Source organism: Colletotrichum chrysophilum (genome assembly GCF_026319265.1).
Source record: "Colletotrichum chrysophilum strain AFK26 chromosome Unknown scaffold_12, whole genome shotgun sequence".
NCBI classification, from domain to species: Eukaryota; Fungi; Ascomycota; class Sordariomycetes; order Glomerellales; family Glomerellaceae; genus Colletotrichum; species Colletotrichum chrysophilum.
In genome coordinates, this window is record NW_026517299.1 from 51,102 (window position 1) to 76,408 (window position 25,307).

At 55.1% G+C, this 25,307-nt stretch overlaps 4 protein-coding genes across 4 annotated transcripts; 2 read left to right on the forward strand and 2 right to left on the reverse strand.

Moving 5' to 3' along the window:
• Positions 1-4,752: 4,752 nt before the first annotated feature.
• COL26b_002391 (uncharacterized protein) lies at positions 4,753-12,019 on the forward strand (the record flags this gene model as incomplete). The annotated part of the gene is made up of 4 exons (XM_053175312.1): positions 4,753-5,365; positions 5,415-7,885; positions 8,351-11,911; positions 11,963-12,019. The coding sequence occupies 4 exons, from the start codon at positions 4,753-4,755 to the stop codon at positions 12,017-12,019; spliced, it is 6,702 nt and encodes a 2,233-aa protein (XP_053040618.1).
• Positions 12,020-12,857: 838 nt separating this feature from the next.
• On the forward strand, positions 12,858-13,821 carry COL26b_002392 (uncharacterized protein; the record flags this gene model as incomplete). Its single annotated transcript, XM_053175313.1, has 2 exons — positions 12,858-12,897; positions 13,019-13,821. The coding sequence occupies 2 exons, from the start codon at positions 12,858-12,860 to the stop codon at positions 13,819-13,821; spliced, it is 843 nt and encodes a 280-aa protein (XP_053040619.1).
• A 460-nt stretch (positions 13,822-14,281) lies between these two features.
• Positions 14,282-15,384, reverse strand: COL26b_002393 (uncharacterized protein; the record flags this gene model as incomplete). Its single annotated transcript, XM_053175314.1, has 2 exons — positions 14,282-15,054; positions 15,192-15,384. 2 exons carry the CDS (start codon positions 15,382-15,384, stop codon positions 14,282-14,284), a joined length of 966 nt encoding a protein of 321 aa, XP_053040620.1.
• Positions 15,385-22,983: 7,599 nt separating this feature from the next.
• Positions 22,984-23,513, reverse strand: COL26b_002394 (uncharacterized protein; the record flags this gene model as incomplete). Its single annotated transcript, XM_053175315.1, has 2 exons — positions 22,984-23,003; positions 23,063-23,513. The coding sequence occupies 2 exons, from the start codon at positions 23,511-23,513 to the stop codon at positions 22,984-22,986; spliced, it is 471 nt and encodes a 156-aa protein (XP_053040621.1).
• Positions 23,514-25,307: the final 1,794 nt, after the last annotated feature.

The window sequence follows — 25,307 nt, forward strand, 5'->3', positions numbered from 1 at the left end:
GGTGGGCAAGGTATGCGACTTGGGATTGGCGACTGCGACTGCGACTGCAACTGCAGCAAGGTCAGGTCGGGCCAGGATCCCAGGATCCCCGTGGTCGAGACGCAGAAACCGATGCAATGTTTTGTGGGGAAGCCGGTCAAAGTCTTTTTTTTTTCTTCCTCGACAGAACAGACGAAAGTACGGGAAAGACAATTATGTATGTAGGTGGGCGAGTGAGAGGACTGGAGGGCCAAGGGAAGAGAAGAAGTACGGATAGCACAAAGAACAAAAGAGACACACTAAGAGTGCAGCGTGCTACTTAGGAGAGGACAACGGCAAGCAACATGCGCGCCTGAAGCGCGGATCGAGATTTAGAGAGGACGATGCGATTTTTAGCGCAAGGTAGTTGGACAAGTACACACGCAGTATGGCAGTATGGAAGAGCTAGGTGAACAAAAGGCAAGGCGAGAGATACTGCATCAGGCAGTCCTCCGGTGCAGGCAGTAGGGACATGGAACTTTCAGGAGGTGGAAGACAGGCAAGGTGTAAGGTTCGGCAGAGACGAAGTGCCGCAAGTGCTTGGTAGGCAGCCCCAGGCATACGACCTCTGGGTGCTATGCAAACTGCTGTTGGCCTGGCCTTACCTTGGTTTGGATCCGAAGTTGATTCTTTCGGTAACGTCGAATGCTTGGAGCTGATGATGAAAATAGTCGGTGACGACGTGCATTGGTCAGGATAGCCTGCGATAAGGAGACACACACCACCAACTCACTCCCTCCTTACCCGCCACACGCCAACATGCAGCAGGCAGTGACACCACACTACCTTACACTGGTAAGTCATGTCATAGCCTAGGGATGTCTTCCTACCTCGAGGCAAAGTACCGTAGAATATTCGTCTAGTCTAACTAAGTCTTGCAGCCAGCGAGAGACGAGAAGCCGTAAACTAAGAATAAGGCAGAGAGGAGGCAGGATAGGAGACTGGAGTGCGACGCGCTCAGCGGTGGACAGTGGAGAAGAGTGTCACGTAGTGTCGCGCGTGAAGTACACGCCAGACACCAGACACTGCACAGTGTAATGGCGTCCAGAGTGACCTGAGTGCCCATCCAAGATCCAGAAAGCCGCCCAGGCCTCTCGCAATTGATGAATCAGGTCTCGCTAGTGCACGATCCCTGAGGGGTGGGAGTTGGCCTCTAAAAAGTGGAGTGCAACGCTGCAAGTGCTGCAAAAGCTGCCAGTGCTCGCAAATGTGGGAAGGCCAAACCCACGGGATGACACTGGCGTCGCTGGGGCCCTTCGCCTACGAAAATTGAAATGACCCCAATAAAACGGTTCTGGGATACCATGTTCTCTTGCGCTGCACCTCAGCCACAGGCCCACCTGACGCTCTAATCCTTGAATCCGTCCATTGGAGACTGACTGTCTTGGGGACTCTCAGACTCCAGGCCAAACAAAACATGGATATTCATAGATCATCACCATCCCGTATGAAGGAAGCAGGCAGCGGGCGGGAAACCATAAAACCAGGAGAGAAAAGAAGCCGAGCCGAAGGAGGGCAGAGGCATTAAACTGCAGAGCAGAGCAATACGAAAGTCTTTTCAGCCCTGCTTCGTCTGGAGAGATGAATGCCTCCAAAAAAAACAACCCGCGCCATCAGACGAAAAAACGTGCGAGACATGTAACCGCATGACTTCTCAAGGGTTTTTAGCACGCGCAAAAAAGAGTGGAGGACCGACATGGAGGGGTCGCAGACAGACACAGGAGCTGGAGACAACCGCCGAGCTCCTTGAGACCTTGAATCAAAGGACCCGCGGAGTAAGACGATGCTTGCCATGATGTTTTGTTGCATCTACGATCACCTACATTGCGGAGACCTCCTACGGCTACTTTCCATCCTTGATTGCAGTCTGCGTGGACGAACAGGGTCAGCTCCAGCTCCAGCTCCAGCTAAGATCAACCTCTCCTGCTTCTCATCTGCACTCTGCAGGACCTGCGCGGCCGCACGTCGTCACTTGATGCTGGGGTCGGCCTGGGCCTCGTCCAATGGGTCGATTCTGTGTCTGTTTTGTCTGCTCTGCCGGCCCTGAATCACCACAATAGAACATGTACAAGACCATTGACGCTCACCGCATGCCTACCCCACGCCTCCAAACACTCAACTTACACCACCACACCTCACCCAGACCACGACTCATCCTTCTCTTCCATTTGTAGGCGAGGCGAACAAGTCCAGTCGGTCAACTCGCCTCCTCATTCCTTGAGCCCCAGAGTCGCAGTCTTTGGCCCAGTGAAGCTTGAGTTGCTTCCATACCACCCCACCTCGAGACACCCCAAGCTATCCCGCCGTCCCGTTGGTCAAGCCCGTCACCGCCATTGGCATCACCCACACACACGGATGCACAGATGGCACCTGTTCACGCCGGGGTGCGACGCTGCTTTTGGGGGTCACACCCGGACTAAACTGCGCTGCCCGGGTTTCTCCTACACCATCGGTTTGCGCGATGCTCCTGCCGTTTCTCATCCCATCATCCACCGCCTTTGCCCTGGACTTGGAGTACCCGTCTTGAACACCACCTCTACGAGACTCGGCCCTCGGGAGCCATCTCAGACAGACAGCGGCAACGGGACAGCCCACCGGGTCCGTCACGACGATTCACGCTGCACTCGCCCCAGCCTCCGCCTCGCATCCGCCAGCGTCAACTCCGCAAGCTTGGGTGTCCCATGTCGAGACCCTCATTTATCTACGTGTCTGAGCCTGCACGCAAGCACCAGCAGAAGCCCGTCATGCCAGGTTACATCGGAACACATGATCATCGGCGATTTTGTCGATTCAGATCGCCTCCAGGGTTGTTTCCATCACTAGATCCAGCCCAGACCAGCCCAGCACAACACAGCACAGCACAGCAAGGCACAGCAACAAGGCACAGAACAGCACAGAGACTTGCATCGCAGTCCTGCAGCTGCAGTTGTGCGAACCCGATGCTGGGCAACAGGAAATTTCCCCAAATTCCCGCAGTACATGCTGCCAATTGCGTGGCAGCAAGGCCAAGCTTCCCATGTTCTACCCAGGTGTTTTCCTCCAAGCCGGCGAGCCAGTCCATTCCTGGCATCTTCGCGCAGGGCTCGTGGCTGGGTTGCCAAAGAGGTGCTTACTGTCTACCCACTGTTGATACCCTTACCTATCTCGGGACAGCTGCCGCCTATGTCATATTGAGGAATGTCAGCATCGTCACTTGACTTTCCTCACACTGACACACTGCATTCCTCCTTATCACGTTCAAGGCTCGGAACCGCAGCCGATACCATCTAGAATCCCGTTGCTAGAGCAGTCGCTTGGCGCGTGCGTGAGATTTAATGCTGGCATGTCCCACTCCGACGAATATGAAGGACGAGAGCGACATGGAAATGCGACTCTGCTTCAGTCCAGCCCTGCACGCATCAGCCGAGTCGAGCTCTGAGGTCGTGTGTGAAAGAAAATTCGCTGCCGGCCGAGTGCACAGCAACAGCTGGATCGCAACGAAGAAGGCAGTGATTTGAATTATTGGTGTAAGTGCAAGGAGAAAAGACTGAAGCGAAACTCTAAATAGACAAGAATGCGCAGAGCCAATGAGCCGGAGCGCAATGGACAAACACAGCATTCCAGTCGTCACAGTGTTCCCGGATCTCTCTTGGCTGGGGATGCTCCACTCAAAATCTCAGCACCGGCATCGGCGGTATGAGGTGAGCTGTGCCGTCACCTTGGTCGGTGAGCCATGGTCAGACCCCTCGTACCCCTCCATCATGTGTGCCGCCTGTGAACCCCAGCCTTTCTTTCGTCGCCAGCCACGAAATGGGAATGTCTGGATCACCAACAGCACGCCCATTGAACTCCCAAACAAAACTGCGCATGCGAGTCGTGAGCTTGTCACCAAACCCTAGGCCCATCCACAGGAATAATTCCAAGACGCGACGGCAAAATCAGCGGCCAGCGTCCATTAACAGATAGTCTGGTGCAGATGGTAGATCGTGACTCGACTCGGTCATCGGGACGATGCACCGCGATCCACTCTGCCACCGCATCTAGTTGTCTGGAAAGCTTCAGGACGCACTAGTGGACAGACGAGAAGGAAAAGAAAATTCTTCAAGGACGACAACAAGATTACACAAAATTCTGCACCGTAGAATGGCTGAGGTGCTCGGCGGGTTTGGCTTGTTGGCGTGCAGTGCTCGACCGCTGGGCTTTTCCCCGCGGCCCGCCTGTGGCTAGAAGCGGCAACATCAATCTTTTCTGCCCACTAGGACGATGGCGCTAGGCCTTTTTCCACTGACCGCCCGCTGTCAAATGCCGTATTCTGCAGTCGGATCTGTGTCAGTGCACAGCTCGCAGTCCCGCCGCCCAAGGATGGTGCTTGCTCATTGGACAATCCGGGCTAATGCTCACACACATCCCACAATGTACACCCCGGGCGATGAGCAGGGAGGGGACCAGACGAATTTTTTGGCTATGTAAAAAAAACTTTTGTTGCTCCCTCTTTTTCGAATTTTTTCTCCTCCTTCCCTCTTCTCCTCCTTCTAACATGGTCGTCTAGAACCTCACGCGACTTCCCGAAGATCTATCGTGGCAGATGATCGCTGGGAAGCTACTGAACCATCCTCCGAGACTCTGACCACGAGCTCGCTGCCACTTTCTTTAGGCACCTCTTTTGCTGTAAAGCCAGCCCTATCGAGAGTTTCGTTCCCTGTCGTTGTCATTGCCCCGCATCACACGAAGGCTCCCGATCACCAGAAAAAAAAGATGGCCGCCATCTACCCCCCGGCTTCGGCCCGCCAGGTTGGCTCTGACGATGAGGGCCTCATGGCTCTCGAGCTTCGCGACGGCACCGTCTACCAGGGTTTTAGCTTTGGTGCTCAGAAGAGCATTGCCGGAGAGCTCGTCTTCCAGACTGGTATGGTGGGGTATCCGGAGTCGGTGACAGACCCCTCGTACCGCGGCCAGATTCTGGTCATCACCTTCCCCTTGGTTGGCAACTATGGCGTTCCCTCGCGGGAGACCATTGACGAGCTCTTGGGCGACCTGCCTGCCCACTTCGAGTCCTCCCAGATCCACATCGCCGGTCTCGTCGCCTCTTCCTACGCCGGCGAGGACTACTCCCACTTCTTGGCCCAGTCCTCCCTTGGCACATGGCTCAAGGAGCAGGGCGTTCCCGCCATCTATGGCGTTGATACCAGAGCCCTCACCAAGCGCTTGAGAAGTCAGGGCAGCACGCTGGGCCGATTGCTGCTCCAGAAGAAAACCATTGCGAACGGCACCACCAATGGCCACGTCAATGGCGTTGCTTCCTTCTCTGTCGACGACTTCCAGACAGTGGACTGGGTCAACCCCAACGAGAAGAACCTCGTAGCCGAGGGTAAGTCCCCCGACGATACCTGGATTTTGCATAAGCTCACTCGTCTTAGTCTCCATCAAGGCCCCTAAGCTGTATAAGCCCCCCTCGAACGTCACCACCAAGAAGCACCCGTCCGGCAGACCCATCCGTGTTCTTTGCCTGGATGTCGGTATGAAGTACAACCAGCTGAGGTGCTTCCTCAAGCGTGGCGTCGAAGTTCTGGTCTGCCCCTGGGACCACGATCTCGTAAAACAAGCCGGAGAAGAGTACGACGGCCTTTTCCTGTCCAACGGTCCCGGTGACCCGGCCATGCTCGACGTTACTGTCAAGAACATCCAGGCTGCCATGGAGAAGACCAAGACTCCTGTCTTTGGTATCTGCTTGGGTCACCAGCTGCTTGCCCGCGCCTCCGGCGCCAAGACCGCCAAGATGAAGTTCGGAAACAGAGGCCACAATATTCCCTGCACGAGCATGATCACTGGAAAGTGCCACATCACTTCTCAGAACCACGGTTTTGCCGTCGACTCCAGTTCTCTCACCGCCGACTGGAGGGAACTTTTCGTCAACGCCAACGACGGTAGCAACGAGGGTATCGCCCATCTCTCCAAGCCCTACTTCAGTGTCCAGTTCCACCCTGAGAGCACGCCCGGTCCCCGCGACACTGAGTATCTGTTCGATGTCTTCATTGGCACCATTGAGGACTGTGCTGCCGACCCCAAGAAGCTGAGCGCCCCTGTCAGCTTCCCCGGCGGTACCATCGAGGAGAACGAGCGCCTGCACCCTCGTGTCCACCCTCGCAAGGTCCTTGTTCTCGGCAGTGGTGGTCTCAGTATCGGCCAGGCCGGAGAGTTCGACTACTCAGGTTCCCAAGCCATCAAGGCTCTCAAGGAGGAGGGCATCTACACCGTCCTCATCAACCCCAATATTGCCACCATTCAGACGTCGAAGGGTCTGGCGGACAAGGTCTACTTCTTGCCGGTCAACGCGGACTTCGTCCGAAAAGTCATTCAGTACGAGAGGCCCGATGCCATCTATGTTACCTTCGGTGGACAGACTGCCCTCCAGGTTGGTATTCAACTGAAGGACGAGTTCGAAGAGCTCGGAGTCAAGGTCCTGGGTACTCCCATCGACACTATCATTACTACCGAGGACCGTGAGCTCTTCGCTCGCAGCATGGACTCGATTGGCGAGAAGTGCGCCAAGTCCGCCTCTGCCAGCACCGTTGACGAGGCCATGGCTTGTGTCAAGGATATTGGTTTCCCCGTCATTGTCAGAGCTGCTTACGCCCTGGGCGGCCTCGGCAGTGGTTTCGCCAACAACGAGGCAGAGCTTCTCGATCTTTGCAACAAGGCTTTCGCCGCCAGTCCCCAAGTTCTCATTGAACGCAGTATGAAGGGCTGGAAAGAAATTGAGTACGAGGTCGTTCGTGATGCCCAGGACAACTGCATCACCGTGTGCAACATGGAGAACTTTGACCCTCTGGGTATCCACACTGGTGACTCTATTGTTGTCGCGCCTTCTCAGACGCTTTCCGACGAGGACTACAATATGTTGCGTACTACGGCCGTCAACGTTATTCGTCACCTCGGCGTTGTCGGAGAGTGCAACATCCAGTATGCCCTTAACCCCTTTTCGAAGGAGTACTGCATTATCGAGGTCAACGCCAGATTGTCCAGATCTTCTGCACTGGCGTCCAAGGCAACTGGTTACCCCTTGGCCTTCATTGCTGCTAAGCTTGGCCTTGGCATTCCTCTCAAGGACATTTCTAACAGTGTCACCAAGTCGACCTGCGCTTGCTTCGAGCCTTCCCTTGATTACGTCGTGGTCAAGATGCCCCGTTGGGACTTGAAGAAGTTCACCCGCGTGTCTACCCAGCTGGGATCTTCCATGAAGAGTGTCGGTGAAGTCATGAGTATCGGCCGAAACTTTGAGGAAGCCATCCAGAAGGCCATTCGTGCCATCGACTATAACAACCTTGGTTTCGGCGAGACGAAGGCCTTGATGTCGATCGACGACGAACTGCAGACACCGTCGGACCAGCGTTTGTTCGCCATCGCCAACGCCATGCACACTGGCTACTCGGTCGACAAGATTTGGGAGCTTACCAAGATTGACAAGTGGTTCTTGCACAAGCTCAAGGGCCTAAGCGACTTCTCAAAGTCGATGACCAACTACACCACCAGCGATATCTCCAAATGCCCCGACATCCTTCTCCAGGCCAAGAGACTTGGATTCTCTGATCGTCAACTCGCCAAATTCTGGAGCTCCAACGAAATCGCCGTCCGCACTCTTAGACAGGAGGCCAACATCATGCCTTTTGTTAAGCAGATCGACACGGTTGCTGCTGAGTTCCCTGCCTACACCAACTACCTGTACCTGACCTACAACGCTTCCGAGAGCGACGTCACCTTTGACGATCATGGTATCATGGTCCTGGGATCTGGTGTTTACCGCATCGGTTCTTCTGTCGAGTTCGACTGGTGTTCTGTTCGCGCGATTCGAACTTTGAGAGAGCAGAATTACAAGACCATTATGGTTAATGTGAGTCTCAATCTTCCCTCTCTCCGTCACACATCACGCATTTGCAGTTTTGCCATCTCGGCGACACTCCTATCATCCCTTGCCCTTCTCCATTATTTGCGCTCTCTGTCTCTGTCTCTGTCGACGCTCTTTGTCTCTGTCTCTGTCGGCGCTCTCTCTGGCTCTGTCGGCGCTCTCTCTGTCTCTGTCGGCCTTCTCTGTTGTCTTCGTGTTCTGTCATCATCTACACTCTCTGGCATCCTCTATATTCTCTGTCTCCCGTTGGGTTCTAGACAACCTTTTGGGTTGCCGCTGTCCTTCCGTTCTTCTGCTCGTGCTTTTCTCTTGCCCCCCCTCACCTCCGGCCAAACCCTGCGGGACCACTCACCCCACCCCACCTTACCATCTCACCAGCCCCGTCACAACATCACGACAACACCACAACACCACAACATCAATAATGAATTGAAAATATGCTAATAAAAGAGCCAGATGAACCCGGAGACCGTTTCTAGCGATCATTCAGAAAGTGACCGTCTCTATTTCGAAAACCTGGACCTCGAAACTGTCCTCGACATCAACGAACTTGAGGCGTGTGAGGGTATTCTCGGCGCCATGGGCGGCCAAGCGCCGCAGATGATTGCACTTCCGCTGCACCGTGCGGGTGTCAAGGTTCTCGGAACCTCACCGGAGATGATTGACAATGCCGAAAACCGTTACAAGTTTTCTCGTATGCTGGATACCATTGGCGTCGATCAGCCCACGTGGAAGGAGCTCACCAGCTTCGAGGAGGCAAAGAAGTTCTGTCAGAAGGTCTCCTACCCTGTCTTGGTGCGACCTTCTTACGTTCTTTCGGGTGCTGCGATGAACACCGTCTACTCTGAGCAGGATCTCGAGAACTACCTTGCCCAGGCTGCTGAGGTTTCTCGCGAGCATCCCGTGGTTATTACCAAGTACATTGAGAACGCCAAGGAGATCGAGATGGACGCTGTTGCCAAGGATGGTGTTGTCGTGGGACACTTCATTTCAGAGCACGTTGAGAATGCTGGTGTTCACTCTGGTGATGCTACTCTCATTCTGCCTCCCCAGGACTTGGAGCCAGAGACCATTGCCAGAATCGAGGAGGCCACGCGCAAGATTGGCGCTGCCCTCAACGTCACTGGTCCTTTCAACATTCAGTTCATCGCCAAGGACAACGACATCAAGGTCATTGAGTGCAACGTCCGTGCCTCTCGATCCTTCCCCTTCGTCTCCAAGGTCATGGGTGTTGACTTGATTGAGATGGCTACCAAGGCGATGATGGGTAGACCCTTTGTTGAGTACCCACCCACCACCATCTCCGCCGACTGCGTGGCTTGCAAGGTGCCCCAGTTCAGTTTCTCTCGTCTTTCTGGTGCCGACCCCGTTTTGGGTGTTGAGATGGCCTCCACTGGCGAGGTTGCTTGCTTCGGTGTTGACAAGTACGAGGCGTACCTCAAGGCTCTCATTTCGACTGGATTCAAGATCCCCAAGGCCAACATCCTCTTGTCCATGGGTTCCTTCAAGGACAAGAAGGAGATGCTGCCGTCGGTCGAGAAGCTTGCTCGCCTCGGCTACAAGCTGTTTGCTACCGCCGGTACCGCCGACTTCCTCCAGGAGCACAAAATCCCTGTGCAATACCTAGAAGTCCTCGCCAACGAGCAAGAAGACCAGCGTTCTGAGTTCTCACTCACTCAGCACTTGGCCAAGAACATGATTGATCTGTACATCAACTTGCCTTCCAACAACAAGTACCGCCGCCCCGCCAACTACATGTCCAAGGGTTACCAGACCCGTCGCATGGCTGTTGACTACCAGATCCCTCTGGTTACGAACGTCAAGAACGCCAAGATTCTCGTTGAGGCTATCGCCCGCCACTTCGAGCTGGGAGTCGCCACCCGTGACTTCCAGACGAGCCATCGCACCATCACTCTGCCTGGGTTGATCAATGTTGCAGCATTCGTGCCCGGCATTGCCACTCAGGCCAGCAAGGACCTTCTGGCTGTTACAAAGGCCTCTGTCTCCGCTGGTTTCAGCATGATCCGCATTATGCCTGTTGGTGTCAAGGCTTCTATCACGGATGCTCTCACATTGAAGATTGCTCAGCAGAGCGCTAAGAACGGTGGCTTCTGCGACTTCAACTTCTCTGTTTCTGCCACCTCTGATAATGCTGATCAGATCAGCCACGTCACTGGTGAAGTTGGTTCGCTCTTCATCCCCTTCAACCACCTGTCTGGCAACATCAGCAAGGTCGCCGCCGTGACTTCTCACTTCGACAAGTGGCCCACTCACAAGCCCATTGTCACTGACGCGAAGCTGACCGACCTTGCTTCTATCCTGCTCCTGGCAAGCCTGCACAACCGCAGAATCCACGTCACATCTGTGTCCACCAAGGACGACATCAGGCTAATTGCCCTCAGCAAGGCCAAGGGCCTGAAGGTGACCTGCGATGTCTCCATTTTCTCTCTGTACCTCTCGCAGAACGACTTCCCTGATTGCGCTCTCCTTCCCACTGAGGCTGACCAGAACGCCCTCTGGGAGCACCTGAGCACCATTGATGTCTTCTCCATTGGAAGCTTGCCATACCAGCTCGCCAGCTCCCTGGGCAAGACTGCCGACCCTGCCGTTGGCATCGCTGACGCTCTGCCTCTCCTGCTCACCTCCGTGACCGAAGGCAAGCTCACGATTGACGACATCAAGGCTCGCCTATACGACAACCCCAAGGAGATCTTTGAGCTCCATGAACAGGTCGGCACCACCGTCGAGGTTGAGATTGACCGCCCCTATGGTGTTCAGTCCACCTCTGGGTGGTCACCCTTCGAGGGTCGCACTATGCGCGGATCCGTTCAGCGCGTGACCTTCCAGGACAAGACTGTCTGCTTGGATGGAGAGCTGCTGCCTCTGCCTTCTCTCGGCAAGGACATGTCGACTCACGGCGCTCTTCCCATGTCGCCCACGATCAAGCCTCAGTTGCAGTCCATGACTCATCCCGAGAGCCCCCGTGACCGCCGGCCTTCCATGTTCAACTCCACCAGGCCGTCCAAGCTCCGTTCCGCGGATGGCCCTCTTCCCAATAAGACCTTCGGCACTTTTGACGAGCTTAGCCTGCCGCCCCTGCACCCCGCGATCGGCTCCAAGCTCCACGACCTTTTGTCGCAGCCCTCGTCTTGGAAGCAGCACAGCGTCTTGTCTGTTACCCAGTACACTCGTGCTGACCTCCACCACCTCTTCACTGTGGCCCAGCAGATGCGTCTCGGTGTCCAGCGTGAGGGTGTCTTGAACATCCTTCGTGGACGCGTTCTCTGCACCTTGTTCTACGAGCCCTCCACTCGCACCTCGGCCTCTTTCGATGCTGCGATGCAGAGACTCGGCGGCCGCACCGTTGTCATCTCCACTTCCCACTCCTCCGTTCAGAAGGGTGAGACCCTCCAGGACACCCTCCGCACTCTTGGCTGCTACGGTGATGCCGTTGTCCTCCGACACCCCGAGGAGTCGAGCGTCGACATTGCCCGCCGATATGCCCCTGTTCCCGTCATCAACGGCGGCAACGGAAGCAAGGAGCACCCCACCCAGGCTTTCTTGGACCTCTTCACCATCCGTGAGGAGCTTGGTACTGTTCAGGGCCTGACCATTACCTTCGTGGGTGATCTTCTCTACGGCCGCCCTGTTCACTCCCTCATCTACCTCCTCCGTGACTACGGTGTGCAGGTTCAGCTTGTCTCTCCCAAGGGCCTGGCTCTGCCCGCCGAGGTCCGCGAGTATCTCATTGCTTCCGGACAGCTTCTGTGCGAGTCTGAGGAGCTCACCCCTGAGATCCTGGGCCGCAGCGATGTGCTCTACTGCACTCGTGTTCAAAAGGAGCGTTTCCCAACGGTTGAGGAGTACGAGAAGGTCAAGAACTCGTACCGCATCGACAACCGCACCCTCAAGTCGGCCAAGAAGGATATGTGCATTCTGCACCCTCTGCCCAGGAACGAGGAGATTGCGCCTGAGGTGGACACCGACCAGAGGGCGGCTTACTTCAGACAGGTATGTCTCCCCTACCCCCGTCTTTTGGGACGCACACTAATACATTCGCAGATGAGATATGGTCTGTACTGCCGCATGGCACTGCTTGCGTTGGTTATGGCACCATAGATTTGGTTTTCCTTCCTTTCCTTTATGTCGGAACCGGAAGACAAAAAAGACATGAAAAGTTTTCAATGTTCAAGATTTGGGTTTTCTTGGTTCGGTGTTAATGGGGTTTCTTTTTATGATATACATAGAGCAAAGTAGAAGCAACTACTTTAAACCAATGGGCGTAAACGCGATAAGACATCATGGCTCGCGCCATGTGTACGAAGGGTATGGTTTTATTAGGTTTATTCGGGCAGTGCGTACTGCGTTGCGTGCGTTTGTTACGTACGTATACGTTTTGCGCATCTGAATGCGTTTACGGCGTTTTACGATATGATACCCCCCGTCGTATGTACAGAATGAGATACGTTTGTTTGGTTTTTTCGCTGTGTGCCCTGTGTGTTGCGTGTATGTGTTTTGTGTGTAGTGTGTGTTTTTCTGTAGTCATCCAAGCAAGTACCGCGGCCCGGTCGAGTCTGGGCTGGTCCCTGCTCCGAACTCAAAACCCCACTGAAATGGGTTTCTACAGGCCATGGAGAGACACTGATGGCTGACCACCGCACTGCACCGCAGTGGTGCTCGAAATGCGCGTTGGTGGAACATTCTACGTTCCTTGGAATGTGGGGTGGGGTTCCCGCTCTGTCATAAGAACGACTCACCACCACGATTGCTGCACGAATTGTATTCCTTCTTGCAGAACATCACGCCGATAACACAACGCCTGAATCAGCCTGCAGAATCTGGTCACTTCTACCTCTGGCGTACTTATAATACGAGAAGATTGTTACAAGCATAGTTTGAAGTGTTAGGTACTCTTATGCGGCCAAGCTTAGCAGCGAGACTTTCAAGATCGCTCAGGATGGCTCTTCACCCCCCGCCAGAGAGCGAGAAGCTCATCTGTAAGTTACGCTGCTCCTATGTGTAGATGAGGTGTGGTGAGTGAGATGTGGTAGGTAAGCTGTGTCGACGACGAGCCGTCATCGGGAGGACGTCTGGGTCATGGGTGTCATCACGTCACAGTCACACAATGCAGCCAGATCTCAACACCTCACCTCCTCCTTGGCCCGGCATACAAAATGGAACTAACAGAGAGAGAAAAAGTCGCGCCCGCCGGGTCTCAGCAAAACACCCGCGCCGACCAGTTCACCCTCTCGGCCCTCCACCGGCGCGACCTGGACCCCTCGGGGTCGCCCATCCCGCAGTTCAACGCCTGGTTCAAGGCCGCGCAGGAGTCCCACGCCGTCTCGCACCCGGAGACGTGCACGCTCTCCACGGCGTCCCTGCCCTCCGGCCGCGTGTCGGCGCGCATGGTCTACCTCAAGGAGCTCGACGGCAAGGGCGGCTTCGTCGTGTACACCAACCTCGGCACCTCGCGCAAGGCCGCCGACCTGGCGACCAACAAGCACGCCTCGTTGGTCTTCTGGTGGGAGGCGCTCCAGCGGCAGGTCCGCGTCGAGGGCGTCGCCGGGCGTCTGAGCCCGGAGGAGAGCCAGGTGTACTACGACACGCGCGTCCGCGGGAGCAGGATCGGCGCGTGGGCGAGCAGGCAGAGCCAGGTCCTCGAGCCCAAGCCGGGCGTCGTCAGCGGCACAGAGGGCGAAGACGACGGACGCGCGCAGCTGGAAGGCTGGGTTGAAGAGGTTGAGAAGCGGTTCGATGGGCAGGAGAAGATCCCGGTACCCGAATTCTGGGGTGGTTTGAGGATCGTGCCGGATAGGATTGAGTTCTGGCAGGGCCGGGAGAACCGGCTTCATGATCGGTTCGTGTACGGCAAGGAGGAGGGTGAGGACGATAAGTGGACGGTCAACAGGCTTAGTCCCTGAGTGGGGGCGCTCTCTCATGGATCTTTGGCATGGCATAGGTGGCTTAGATCCTTTCAGGGATCGATAGATCACTAGAGAAGATTGCACGTGTTTCAACAATAGATGAAGTTCAACGATGTTGTCTTTGCAGGACTGCATTACCAAATAGGGTATGAAAAAAATAAGATTTCCAGTAATGCCCGACAGTCCCCACTCCAGTGTGGAAGAAAACAGCAGATCCGTTTGTTTGCCCCCATACGCCGGCCACCCAATCGCCCAAAATTACAAGATGCAATTCCATCAAGCCTTGTGTGAAAGCCGAGGTTGGTATCCCAAAAAGAAAAAAAAGACAAGAGAAAGTCGAAACCGTTGAAAAAGAACTTTCCCAAATCGCCAAGCATGCAGAGATGTACCGTGAAAACCGTATGCCAGACGTTATACACACAAACAGCAGAATGCTCGCTCGCTTACTTCAAATCGTTCATACATCAAGCTCTTCTCCGACGGGGGAGAGTCCCTTGTCATTTCCAGAAAAGGGAAGCGACATGTAGTCGCCGCCGAAGGCCGTCTTCTCCAAAGCCGCGCGTACTTCGTCGCCAAAGGATTCAATCTCGGACTTGGGAGTATCCACAGGGGTAAGCTGCAGACCCAAACCGACGACTGTAGTTCCAATGGTCATGCTCTTGCTTTTGCTGTGGCCCATCTCGTGAGGCTGGGCGGGGCGAGCAGAGTTGTAGTGGCGAGCGGCCATCTGCATGTCGACCATGGTATCCGTAATCAAATCCTCGTCGTCAACCAAGGGCTTGATGCGATAGTTGAGATTCTCATAGATGCAACGCTCGGTTACGTTGATCTGCTCGCACGACCAGATATCCTTGCCCCATTTCGAGCAGTAGTATGAGGTCGAGTCCTGGCAGTCGTCGGTAAATTTGGCAGCGATCACGAGAGCAGCGAGGATGATCAGCTCGGGCTGAACCGAGTCGATGTGCATTTGCTGCTGCTGGCGACGATCGAGGAGGGGGCTGTGGAGGGTGTGGCGCTTGTTGTGCGAGGAGGCGCCGTCAACGAGCAGGGGGCACTGAAGACGCCAGCTCAAAGCGAATTTGGAGTTCAGAGAGTCGAGAATGCAGACTGCCAAGGCAATGGTCTCAAGCGGGAGACCGGCCCGGCTGAGCATGGCCTGGACGAGAGGAACGGAGGGCGTCGTGAGAGAAGCTGACGTGGGAACAAGATTGACAAGATGGATGGCGGGGCCTGCAGGTGGGTGGGTGGTTAGTATTGCATTGCATATACGTAAAGTAGTGTAGGATTGGAGCACATTCGCTCTCTCGAGCAAGTGTTGCGCGGCGGAGGTCCACGTAGAGGGGGGAAGAGTGTCACGTAATACATACCCAGGAACTTCTCTTGCAGGACCTCGCCATCTTCCAGGCCCGTCTTTGGGCTCTGGTGTGTTGAGGTGTTTCTTGAAGAAGGCGGCGGAGTGGGAAGGTTGGAGAGGGGTCGGTAGGTGAAGTAGGCCTCCTCGGCTCCGTACTCATCGTCCGAGTAGTCGGGGTTCTGGAGCTGTCTCGCCATGTTGCCCATTGTGACGGTTTTGTGTGTATCTTCTGTCTCTGCTCTAGTCGCCGGTGTCTGGTGTATGCGACGCGGTGTAGCACAACGAGGCTAAATTGTCGACTGCTCGGCTCGGGTGTAGATTATCTATTCGTAGATCGTAACAGTCGGGTGCAGTGGGTGTCGTAAAAGCCAACTCTTGCTGTCCTCTGTCCTGAGCAGTTGGGGGCGCTGCTCATATTCGTATAAAGCGTATCTTCGGAGTGTATTAGGACAGACTCGTCTCGGATGCTGGGGAGTATCAGGCAACGTCGGATTGATGAAGCGAGGGGACCAAAGGCAGTAGACCTGATCGAGGAGGGAGGTCGGGCCGGTATATGTAATAGACTGGACGGGGTGGGTTGTACTCGTAGATGGACACTGAGGTGGAGGGAAGAAAGGAAAGGGGTCGAGGATGCTGGCGCAAAAGTTACGCAGGGTTCATAAAGCGAAGTAAGGCTGAGTCCACGTCTTGAGTCGGCGATGGATGATGGATGGGTCGAGCAAGCGCAAGCCCAAGCACCGGCACCAGCACCAGCACCAGCGGGCCCAGCAGCAAGAAACGGCCACGGCCACGGCCACGGCCACGGCCACGACCACGACCGTGGCCTCGCAAAGAGCGGAAAGCTGGCTGGGCTGGGCTGGGGTGAGGGAGGTATTCGGCGGTGGGCGATGCACCATGTGGGCTGGATGCTGGTACGGGATCCAGAAAGACCCGAATTGAATTGGGGTGGAGGTGCGAGAGATGGCCCGTGTCGACTGTTGCTTGCTGCGAGAAGCTACCAGGTGGATACGTCCAAGCCCCCCACCCCCACCCGGTGCACCCCCCGACATGTACCCAGAAAGTACTAGCGTCGTATCTGGAGCGGGAATCGCTCTGAAGACAGCCCTGAAGGCCTTTCTCTTGCCGCGGGAGACACTTTCTTCAGGCCTCGTTTCCCTGTATTTTGTGCGCTACCGATACAACTTCGGTCCTACACTACAGCCAGCGGAGGCTCCAGAGACGCCGGGACCTGGACAGTCGCAGTGCAGTGGGTGGGATTCCCGGGGGTTCCTCTTTTTTTCGTGCGAGTTTGCTCGGCTCTTTAGCGTATCTGCAAGGCGAGAGCAGGGGGGCAGAAGAAATGCAGACGCACCAAGAAAGAAACTAAGTACTGTAAATATTGGGAATACGGACATCAACAAGTGACAAATTGCTACGGAATCAACTGGCCACGACACGAATACATGCCTTGCCCCGAATACGCGGCGCCCAGCTTCGGAAGTCGGAAACTATTGATGTCTTGATGCCGGCTCGTGCATATTCCACGCATACCTAAGTAAGTAGGTAGGCGAGTTTTCGGTAGAAGAAACTCGGCAGAGACAGAAGCCTCATGGAGGTTGCGGTAGACGGGCACCACCTTACGAATAGCGAATAGGTAGGCAAGACATGCTCAGACAATCGTCACTGAATCAACACCCGTCAGTTTCAGCCCCTTGGAAACCAAACCACCACCTCAGTCACAAACAGGCTTGCAGTGACGAAGGTTGACGCAACTCGAGACAAGCATGAGCATCCCGGACTCACAGAATCTTGCAATCGCAAAATCGGTTTCGATTCTCTGCTGGTGGGCGAAACAACTGTTCTTTCGATACGTCCTGGCTTATTCCCTGACCTCCGATCATAGTGCCCCAAGTAAGGTAATGCCTCCCTCCCACTCCTAATACATGGCACGGTAAAGTACCTGTGGCAGGATGACGTTGGACGCCGGCGCATGGCTGAGCGCTGCGCTGCGGCAGTTGCGAACGTGCAGTTGGCCGTGCCTCACAGTCACTCACACCCTCCTTACGTCCATCCCAATCATCGTCATTATCTATCCTATTCATCTCATCTCATCTCATCTCATCCCGTCGAGCCATCCCATCTCACTCGTTCGCTTCCCGGGTAATTCAGTTACAGCCCACATGGCACACAGCTCCCCCCGTGCTCCGTTGCCTATCCAAGACAAGGTCGATTCGGGGAAAAAGAAGGTGTCTGGGTGGTGCGTGTAGGTGTTTTACCAGGCACATCCAGGAACGGCCGCGTCGTCGTCACACAGATGGTCGATCAGATGGTGCCATTGCAACAAGTCCTCATTGCAGGTACCTGCCGAGGGGAATCTCTCGCTCGCACAAGACTTATCCAAGGTACCACCTGGGGATGCTGCCCAGGAACCACCAAGGAGCTTCTGGTCCCAGAAGAGGGGCCTCCCGCGAGTTGCCTCTCTCTCAGTGTCGTGTTATTGTGTTGTTCCTGACCACCGCCAGGGGGTAACCCGGCTCAACGGCCACTCACCGTGACGACAGGTGCTAATTTGGGTGTCAATGGATGTTCGTCCAGTGGGTACGGTGGAGTTGCCAGCGGGCAGGAGGAAGTCGGCAACCAACCTGGCTTGCGGTGCCCTGTCTCCTGTCCTGGGCTGAGATGGGAGCCTGATGTGCGCCTCTCACTCCTTCCTTCGCGACTCGCCAGGTACATGACCCAGCAGTTCCATTGTCTCCTCGCATTTCGGGGACGCCTGCTGTCCACTCACTCCTCGGGAAGCCATGGAACAAATGGATCTGCCCTCCAAGACTCCAGCAACAACATCTGATCTGATTTTGATTCTGATTCTGATGGACAGGCGCAAGCACGACACACAACACACGACAACAACCACACAATACGACAGGGCCAGGGTCTGGGACGGGGACCAGGACGCGACTGGCAAGAGCGGCAATTCTTCACCGCAGGCGGTAAAGAGAGGCTGCTCCAGACCCATTCGTTCCTTCGCCTGCGCTGGCTTCCCTGACGAACGCGCAGCGGTTCCTTATTCCCACCTTCATCGCCAAGCACCAAATGCCCTGATCCAAGATGAATCCGAACCAGCAAGCCGCCCGCCCGCCCGCCCGAGCGATCCAGCAACGAGACCACCGTCCACTGTCTATCATCCATCAGATGAGTGACATTGGCCGCCGTCACGTCCCCTGTGGACTTTGGGTTTGCGGCATCATGCTACGCTGAGACCCCTAGTGTGCCTAGCGTTCTTAGCATCCCAAGTGACGTGCTAACCCAGCCACAGCCACGCCCAATAGCAGATTTTTCCTCCTTGGACGTCAAGAAGTCCTACCTACCTGCCCATAGTGCTACCCAGTACGGATCCTCGCCGTGCCTCGCCGCTCGTCCCTTTGTTCTTACCCCAGAGTCCCGAGGACAAATCAGGTGGGGAACCCTTGGGCAAGGGAGGGAGCCGCTGCAAATCGGCTTCTCGTCATTTCCGCCCTTCTTTGCCATATCGCGGCACTTGTTCCTGTTTCTGTTCCTGGCTTCTTCTTTGCCTCTCTCTTTGTTGACTGATTTGATATTCATCAGTGACGGGGAGTCGAGGCCTTGCCCTGCCACAAGTGCAACCACAACCGTCACAGGCCAGCCAGTCCAGAACACGGCTTTGGCCTTCACCGCTCCGTCCTTGTTTATCGGATTATGAGATGAGATTGCACCTCAGTCCCAGGTTTGCCGATATCTCGATCCCCAGCAAATCTCATGCCACCCACGCCCGCTTCTGTGTTGGTACCTGACTTGGTTGCGGCCAGCGTCATGACAAAGCACTACATGCAGACCTTCCCCAGAGCACACCATCCGTCCAACTCTTACGAGCCAACTACTGCGTACCTACGGATACCTTACACCACGAACCGCTCCTAATGCACCTGAAGCAGTAAGCCGCAGCGGCAGCAACCAGGGGGGGGGGGGGGAACGGGGCCACTGAAAAACAGCATATCCCGATCAAAAACGTTCGTGCCCAGAGCCCATGGCTCTGCTAGTGTCCTTTTGGCAACCGCCATTTGCATAACCCGCTCCGCGTCACTGCATAAAACTGCACCCTGTGACGGCATATCAATGCGTCCGCCATACGTCAGATCATCCCCTATTTTCCTCTTCCGCCCAGCCCAACACCTAGGCACCTAGGATGCTAGGTAGGCGGACGGGCCAACTGCGGATGCACTACCCAGCAGCGGCCAGCACCATCCCGCTAAACAATTTGGCTGCCTTTTGCTACTGCATGGTTGGGAATCCCGAATGTCAGTGCGGCGCCGTTGTCATGGCCGTGATCATGGCCGTGTCCGTGTTTGCGGGTGACCCAGTGTCGAACCTCGGAGCCCGCTCTGTTCTTCCCGGAGCTCTTGCGCTGCCCCCTCGTGCCACCACGTCACCCACCCGCCGCCGCCGCTCAGTTGCCCGTACCTTATGTCGATTATCCGTACCTATCTGCGAGACGCTGTCGGAGAGCCGACACTCTGCAGTAAGTTTGGGTTGCAAGCCGAGCCCGAGCCCGACAGACCTTGCCGAAGCAGCTGGGCCCCGTCCGAAAGCGGCGGGGTCACGATACCACGATGAAGCGATTCAGGATCCAGACTTGACGACAACTGCCGTAGCTGAACACGGACGCCCCGTCAAGGGAGGGCAAGCGAACTGTTGTCATTTTGAACCAGTTCCAGTCTCGTCCAAAGGGTCCTGGGTTTTGAGGGGTCCAGATCCCCGTGAGTTGCCACAAGGAAAGCCGCATCGGCTCCCAGGCCTCCGGGTCGATCCTAATCTCGCCGGCGTATGCCGCCGGGGCAAGGAACCTCAAAGGCTCACGATCTCTCAACCCCACATGGACCACCACGTTCCACAGCTAAGGGTAGTTTCATGAACTTCAAGATCGAGCACGCCAGCCAAGCTCCGACGAGCTCGTTTTCCCCCCCTCTCCCCAATGCGCCTTTTGATGTGGTCGATTTCGGGGCACGCGACTTCCGTCTCTACCCAACCCAACTTACATCGGTACGGTTCGCTTACCTGAGCCTGTGGCTGAACACCAGTCGATGGCTTCGGTCAACAGACGCCCGACAAAAAGGGTCTATCGCCGCAAGCGGACATGACGTGAAGCCACGAGGAAGCTCTTAGCGATTGATGGCTTGTTAGGCCTCAAGCCCGGCCACGCCTATCAGAGCGCCTGCCGGACTATGCTGGGCAATGCCAAATGTCCTGCCAGGCGGGATCACCATGGGTCGTTGTCCGAGCGCTCCCCAACGAGGCTACCCAGCTTCCTTCATCTCCTCCATCGTCACCTCTTGGGACGGACCAGGCAAAACGGTGCCTCCATCTCGCACGCGCGGGAGCCGATCGTGCGCAAGCAGCGTCCCGCCTCGCAGAATGCACTGCAGCAGAGAGCTTTTGCCAGCGACATCATTGCGACGACAACGACGAACGACCCTCACTGACTATCCGCGCGTGCTTTAGGTTGTCATGCACGCGACCCGAAAATCAGCTGCTAGTTATCCTTTTTCTTCTCCCAGCCCCACGCCATGCATGCTTCTTTTCAAAAAGTCAATGCCTCTGAGGGTCGGAAAAGATTCCTTCCCCGCCTCTGCTATGCAGACCACTGTTGGGACGTACCGGGGGCACCCAACCAGTCAAGCCCGCCCCGGTCCACTCCGACCGCAGACGCCGTCCGGCCCGGGGCCGAGTCCATGGTCACGGCGCCAAGGCCCCTCCGTGCGGCGGCAGGCTTCAGGTGAGAGTTGCATTGAAGCGCCAAAACATTAGGTGTGATGGCATTCAATAAGGAAACCTATGGAGACGGGTAAGAAAACCGCGAGGTCGGAGTTGTGCGTTGGCATGCCAGAGGTTCATTGGCGGCTTTGCCGAGCTGTGCATGCGTGCGTTTTTCAGCTCCAGCAAGCTGACGCCCCGATCACAACCTCAAACCATGTCTAATCTCCAAATCCACGGAGGGTATTTTGTCGCTCAGCCCTGAGCTGCACCATGCAACATTCCGCTTTCTTTCGATGCGCAGCCGTTCGAGCTGCGCAAGACGTGGTGTTCGCTCCGTTGTGCGAAGGAAATTGAGTTTCACTCACAGGTGTGTTTTGTTTCCTCGCGGCGGGCAGCGGATGAACGGGTCCCTTGGAAATCGTGAACGACAGACCGTTTCATTTCTTATTCTCCGTAGTAGTTGCCTATTCCCCTTTGACCGTGCGTCTGCCAAGCTCCGCCATGCATCGTATTCGAATTGAGGCAGCCCGAAAAGATCGCCACGTCGGACAGACATTTTCAGCCCTTTTTACGGGGTCGTCTACCCACTTCGTATTATCCCTCCTGGTTACCTAAGATCAGCCGTTTTTCTTTCTTTCGGGGTGTATGTAGGCTGCGGCTGCTTGCAACAGCCAGCCTGTAGGGATAGCCAACTCCGCCGCCCTTGCCTTTTTTTTTTTTTTTTTGTGCCCTTTGCTGCACAAAAGACGCGATTTCGCTCCAATTGAGGCACGGGCATTGCTGGCTCTCCACACATGTCATCGGTGACCTCCGCCTGCCTGCTCGCCGGCCCCTCCACTCCCCGAGGCGACAGGCATATACATATTCGTAGAGGAGGATGCGGCTGAGGTTTGATTGGGCCCTCTTTGCGGAATAGTCTTTGCTTTGCTGCAGTGTTCGCGAGCCCGGAGCCTTGTTGCTCCTTCGCGGATTAGGTCAGATGGAAATCCTTCCGCATGGCTGGGAAATGAGCTGGACTTGCAGGAGGAACTTCTGCATGCTCTGCATCGTGCGTGTGATATTGGCATGGGTGCAGGATCAAAGCATATGCGGTATGATGTTCGATCTGGTGTTTCTCGGGAGGTTGGTCAGGGTGAGAATGTCTGTGTGCGACAGGATTGTGCGCCTCCTCCCGCTCTGTGTTGGTGGAATGATATTGTGTTACTGCGCTGCTGCTGCCAAGAAGATGAGACTTAGTGTTCGAATCCGTAGCAAAATGTCAGCGTTCCATTCGAGATACGTATCCAAGAAGCCACTGGGCATGAGCTGAATAAGGGACTGCTGTTTTCCGAGGTTTATGGTTGGCGTCCGCCAACAAACCTCGTCTCTTTCAGTGATCATGAGAAAGGATGACTGCACTGTCGCCTGCTTCATCCTGAAATTGACTGATATGGCAAAATAGCTGCCCCTGACCCTAGCAAGCTCGTCATGCTGAGTTCAACTTATAGCTGACATGAGGTGACAATATCCCATAATATTCGTGATGGCTGAACAATAACGGGCTTGGTCAATAAATCAGTAATGTGGACACGAACAGACAGGACTTCTTACAACGTATATCCCCCAGAGGGCAGAAGGTAGGCACTACAAGGCGAGACGGTAGGCTCATTCGACAAACCACTGTTATTCGTGAGTGAAGCATGGCTATTCGAAAAGGCAGACCCGGCTAGAGAAGATGATAGAATATCCTCAGATCTGCAGGTTGAGCATTCGGGTTGGCCCCAAACAGAAAGTGTAACAAGGATTCCAGCTGCATCACACCGAAAGCAACAATGTGTCATATCGTCAATATCATTCCTTAGTACCTGATCCATCCTTCCATGTCGTTCTAGTATGACCCATGCCCGATCGCCGGTCATAGACTTTAGAGAACCAGACCTCGATGAGAATAACAAAGAAGAAAACATCAGCATGCTCTGATCAAACATCAATCCGTATACCAAAGATACCCTCGCCTTCTATGCCCGCGAATGGCGTTCAAGTGATGCTAGACATCATAAGATGCCATTACCAGCTTACTCCTTGGCGATGATGACTGAGGAAAGAGTTAGCATCGCAGGCTTGCCAATCGTACGAAAGGGGGAGATGACTTACCAGCAGATTGCTGAACGATCTGCGTGATCTGGGGAATCAGGGCCTGGTCAATGAACTGGCCCAGGTTGACCTGGCCAATGCCGTTGATGAGTCCGAGGTTGAGACCACCAAAGTTGAGGTTGGCCAGGTTCAAATTGCCGAAGACGCCTTGCTGCTGGATGGCGAGGATGGTCGACAGCTGCTGAAGCTGGAGGAGGGCGTTGAGGTCAAAGTTCTGGGCGCCAAAGAGGTTTTGGAAAGCCAGGACGTTAAGGTTGTTGACCTGGCCGAGCTGGCCGAGACCCTGGAGGTTGAGGCCGTTCAGGGCGAGGAGGTAGTTGAGGTCGAGGTTCCTGAAGCCCTGGAGGTTGTTCAACTGGGAGAGGTCCACGTTGGCGCGGGGCTCGTTGGTTGTGGGGGCGGCCGCGGCGAAGGCGGCGAAGGCCGAGACGAAGACGGTGGAGAAACGCATCTTGATGTTTGGTGGGTTGGGTACACGGGTTGAGTGTGGTTGATTAAAAGTTATTAATATCAAAGTGAGCACAGCTCTGAGTAGTTCCTTTAAGGAGTGATTTTGGCGGGCTTGAAAGGAGCGAAGTGAAAACACGAGCACAGCTGGTAACCAAGTTAGTCTTGAGGATCTCCGCGAGTGTAGACATATGCGATCTTACCTCTGTAGATAATGAATGAATGGGAATGAAGGAATCGGACCGGATGATTGACTTGATTGGGTGTGAGAGAATGGGGAAAAAGAACGCTTGATACGGCGGACACGGGGAAACATTATATACATGAAGATTATGAGGCGGCGATGCCAAGCTCATGGCACTTGCGCCATGCGCCGAGAGGGCATAGGAAGTTTGGACCGTTGCCAAGGACGATTAAGGTGAGATCTGCGCTCGGAAGAGTTGAGAAAGAGTCACCCGGTGCGTATCAGAAACCGGGTGTTGCTGGGACGGAAGAGTGTTGGATCAAACAAGTTGGCAGGGGAGGTTGAGGGCCAGGGGTCAGGAGATGCATGCATGGCAGGGGCAAAGTTTCTTCGGATGAGCCAAGCGAGAGAACGACTGGGGTCGGGGATTTGAGATTGGGTATAGGAAAATCAAAGCCACCAAGATGAATTATGCGAGCGAACACACGCGTGTTTGTCTACAGAATAGCTCATCACCTTGCAGTAGGCAGAATGATGTTACTGTTCGAGTGATCCGAAGGGTTGAGCCAGTAGGCTGGCACTCTTTTGGCCACGCCGGCCTCGCTGTTGTCCGAACCAAAGAAAAGGATGTTGGCGAGGGGATCAAGGGGAAGAAGGAATCATACCTGTACAGGTCACACGCCTCACTTGGCAGATAGCTGAGGCCCAAATAACCTTACTTGATGGGGCCTGCGGCTACTTGGCCGACATCAAACTTTAGGAGGGGGTTGGGTAAGTGCTCGAGGAAGAGCATCACGCCGGAAGCTGACGAGGCTTTGGGGGATCTCCAAGCCGGCAGATGGTCCTTCCAGTCTATCATTGTCCCGACCAAAGGCAATGGAACGATGTCAGGATCTGCGACTAGGAAATCGAGGAAGAGCTACTTCCGTGGGTTCGGCGAAAATGCCACCGCAGAACTAGGGCGGTGTCGACATCGGATGAGAAGAACCGTGGTCGATTGTCATCTTGTCGCTCCCGCCAGCTCCAACACACCCAGAGTTTCAAGCAAGAGCTGTTGCCGCTAACAGCCTGTTCGTTCCACCCGACCGACCTTGCACGATATGGCAACGTATCACCATGCTAATCCATGACCAACAATAAGAGGCAAAGATAGATCCGATGTTCACCAAGAGTCAGTCTAACAACCAACAAAGACAGCGAATTGCAGGATGGTTCTGAAAATCGAACTTGTCGTCTTTCACGGCCTCTGGCACCGCTGAAGAAAACGCCCAGGGTCAGCCTTGGTCCCCGAGAAAATGCTCCACCCACGCTGGAGTAGGTTATCGCAAAAGCTCCGAGTACGAGGGTCGCGAGAAAGAAAGAAAATGTTTGCTAGTTGGATTCAACGCGGCCTGTTGATGTGTGGTGGAAATAGGGTAACGCAAGGACGCTGCAGCCAGCTGCATGGCTATCCCAGCTAAGCGTATGGACTTGGGACGGTGCTGAGATGCCAGGAGTGTCATCCGAAGACTGAAGGGAACGATAAGGAACTTGCGGTCAGACGACATAGGGCCGGATTCGAGCCCATTGCAACTCAAGTCTTCTGACAGCCATGGACGGGATGAAGTAGAGTAG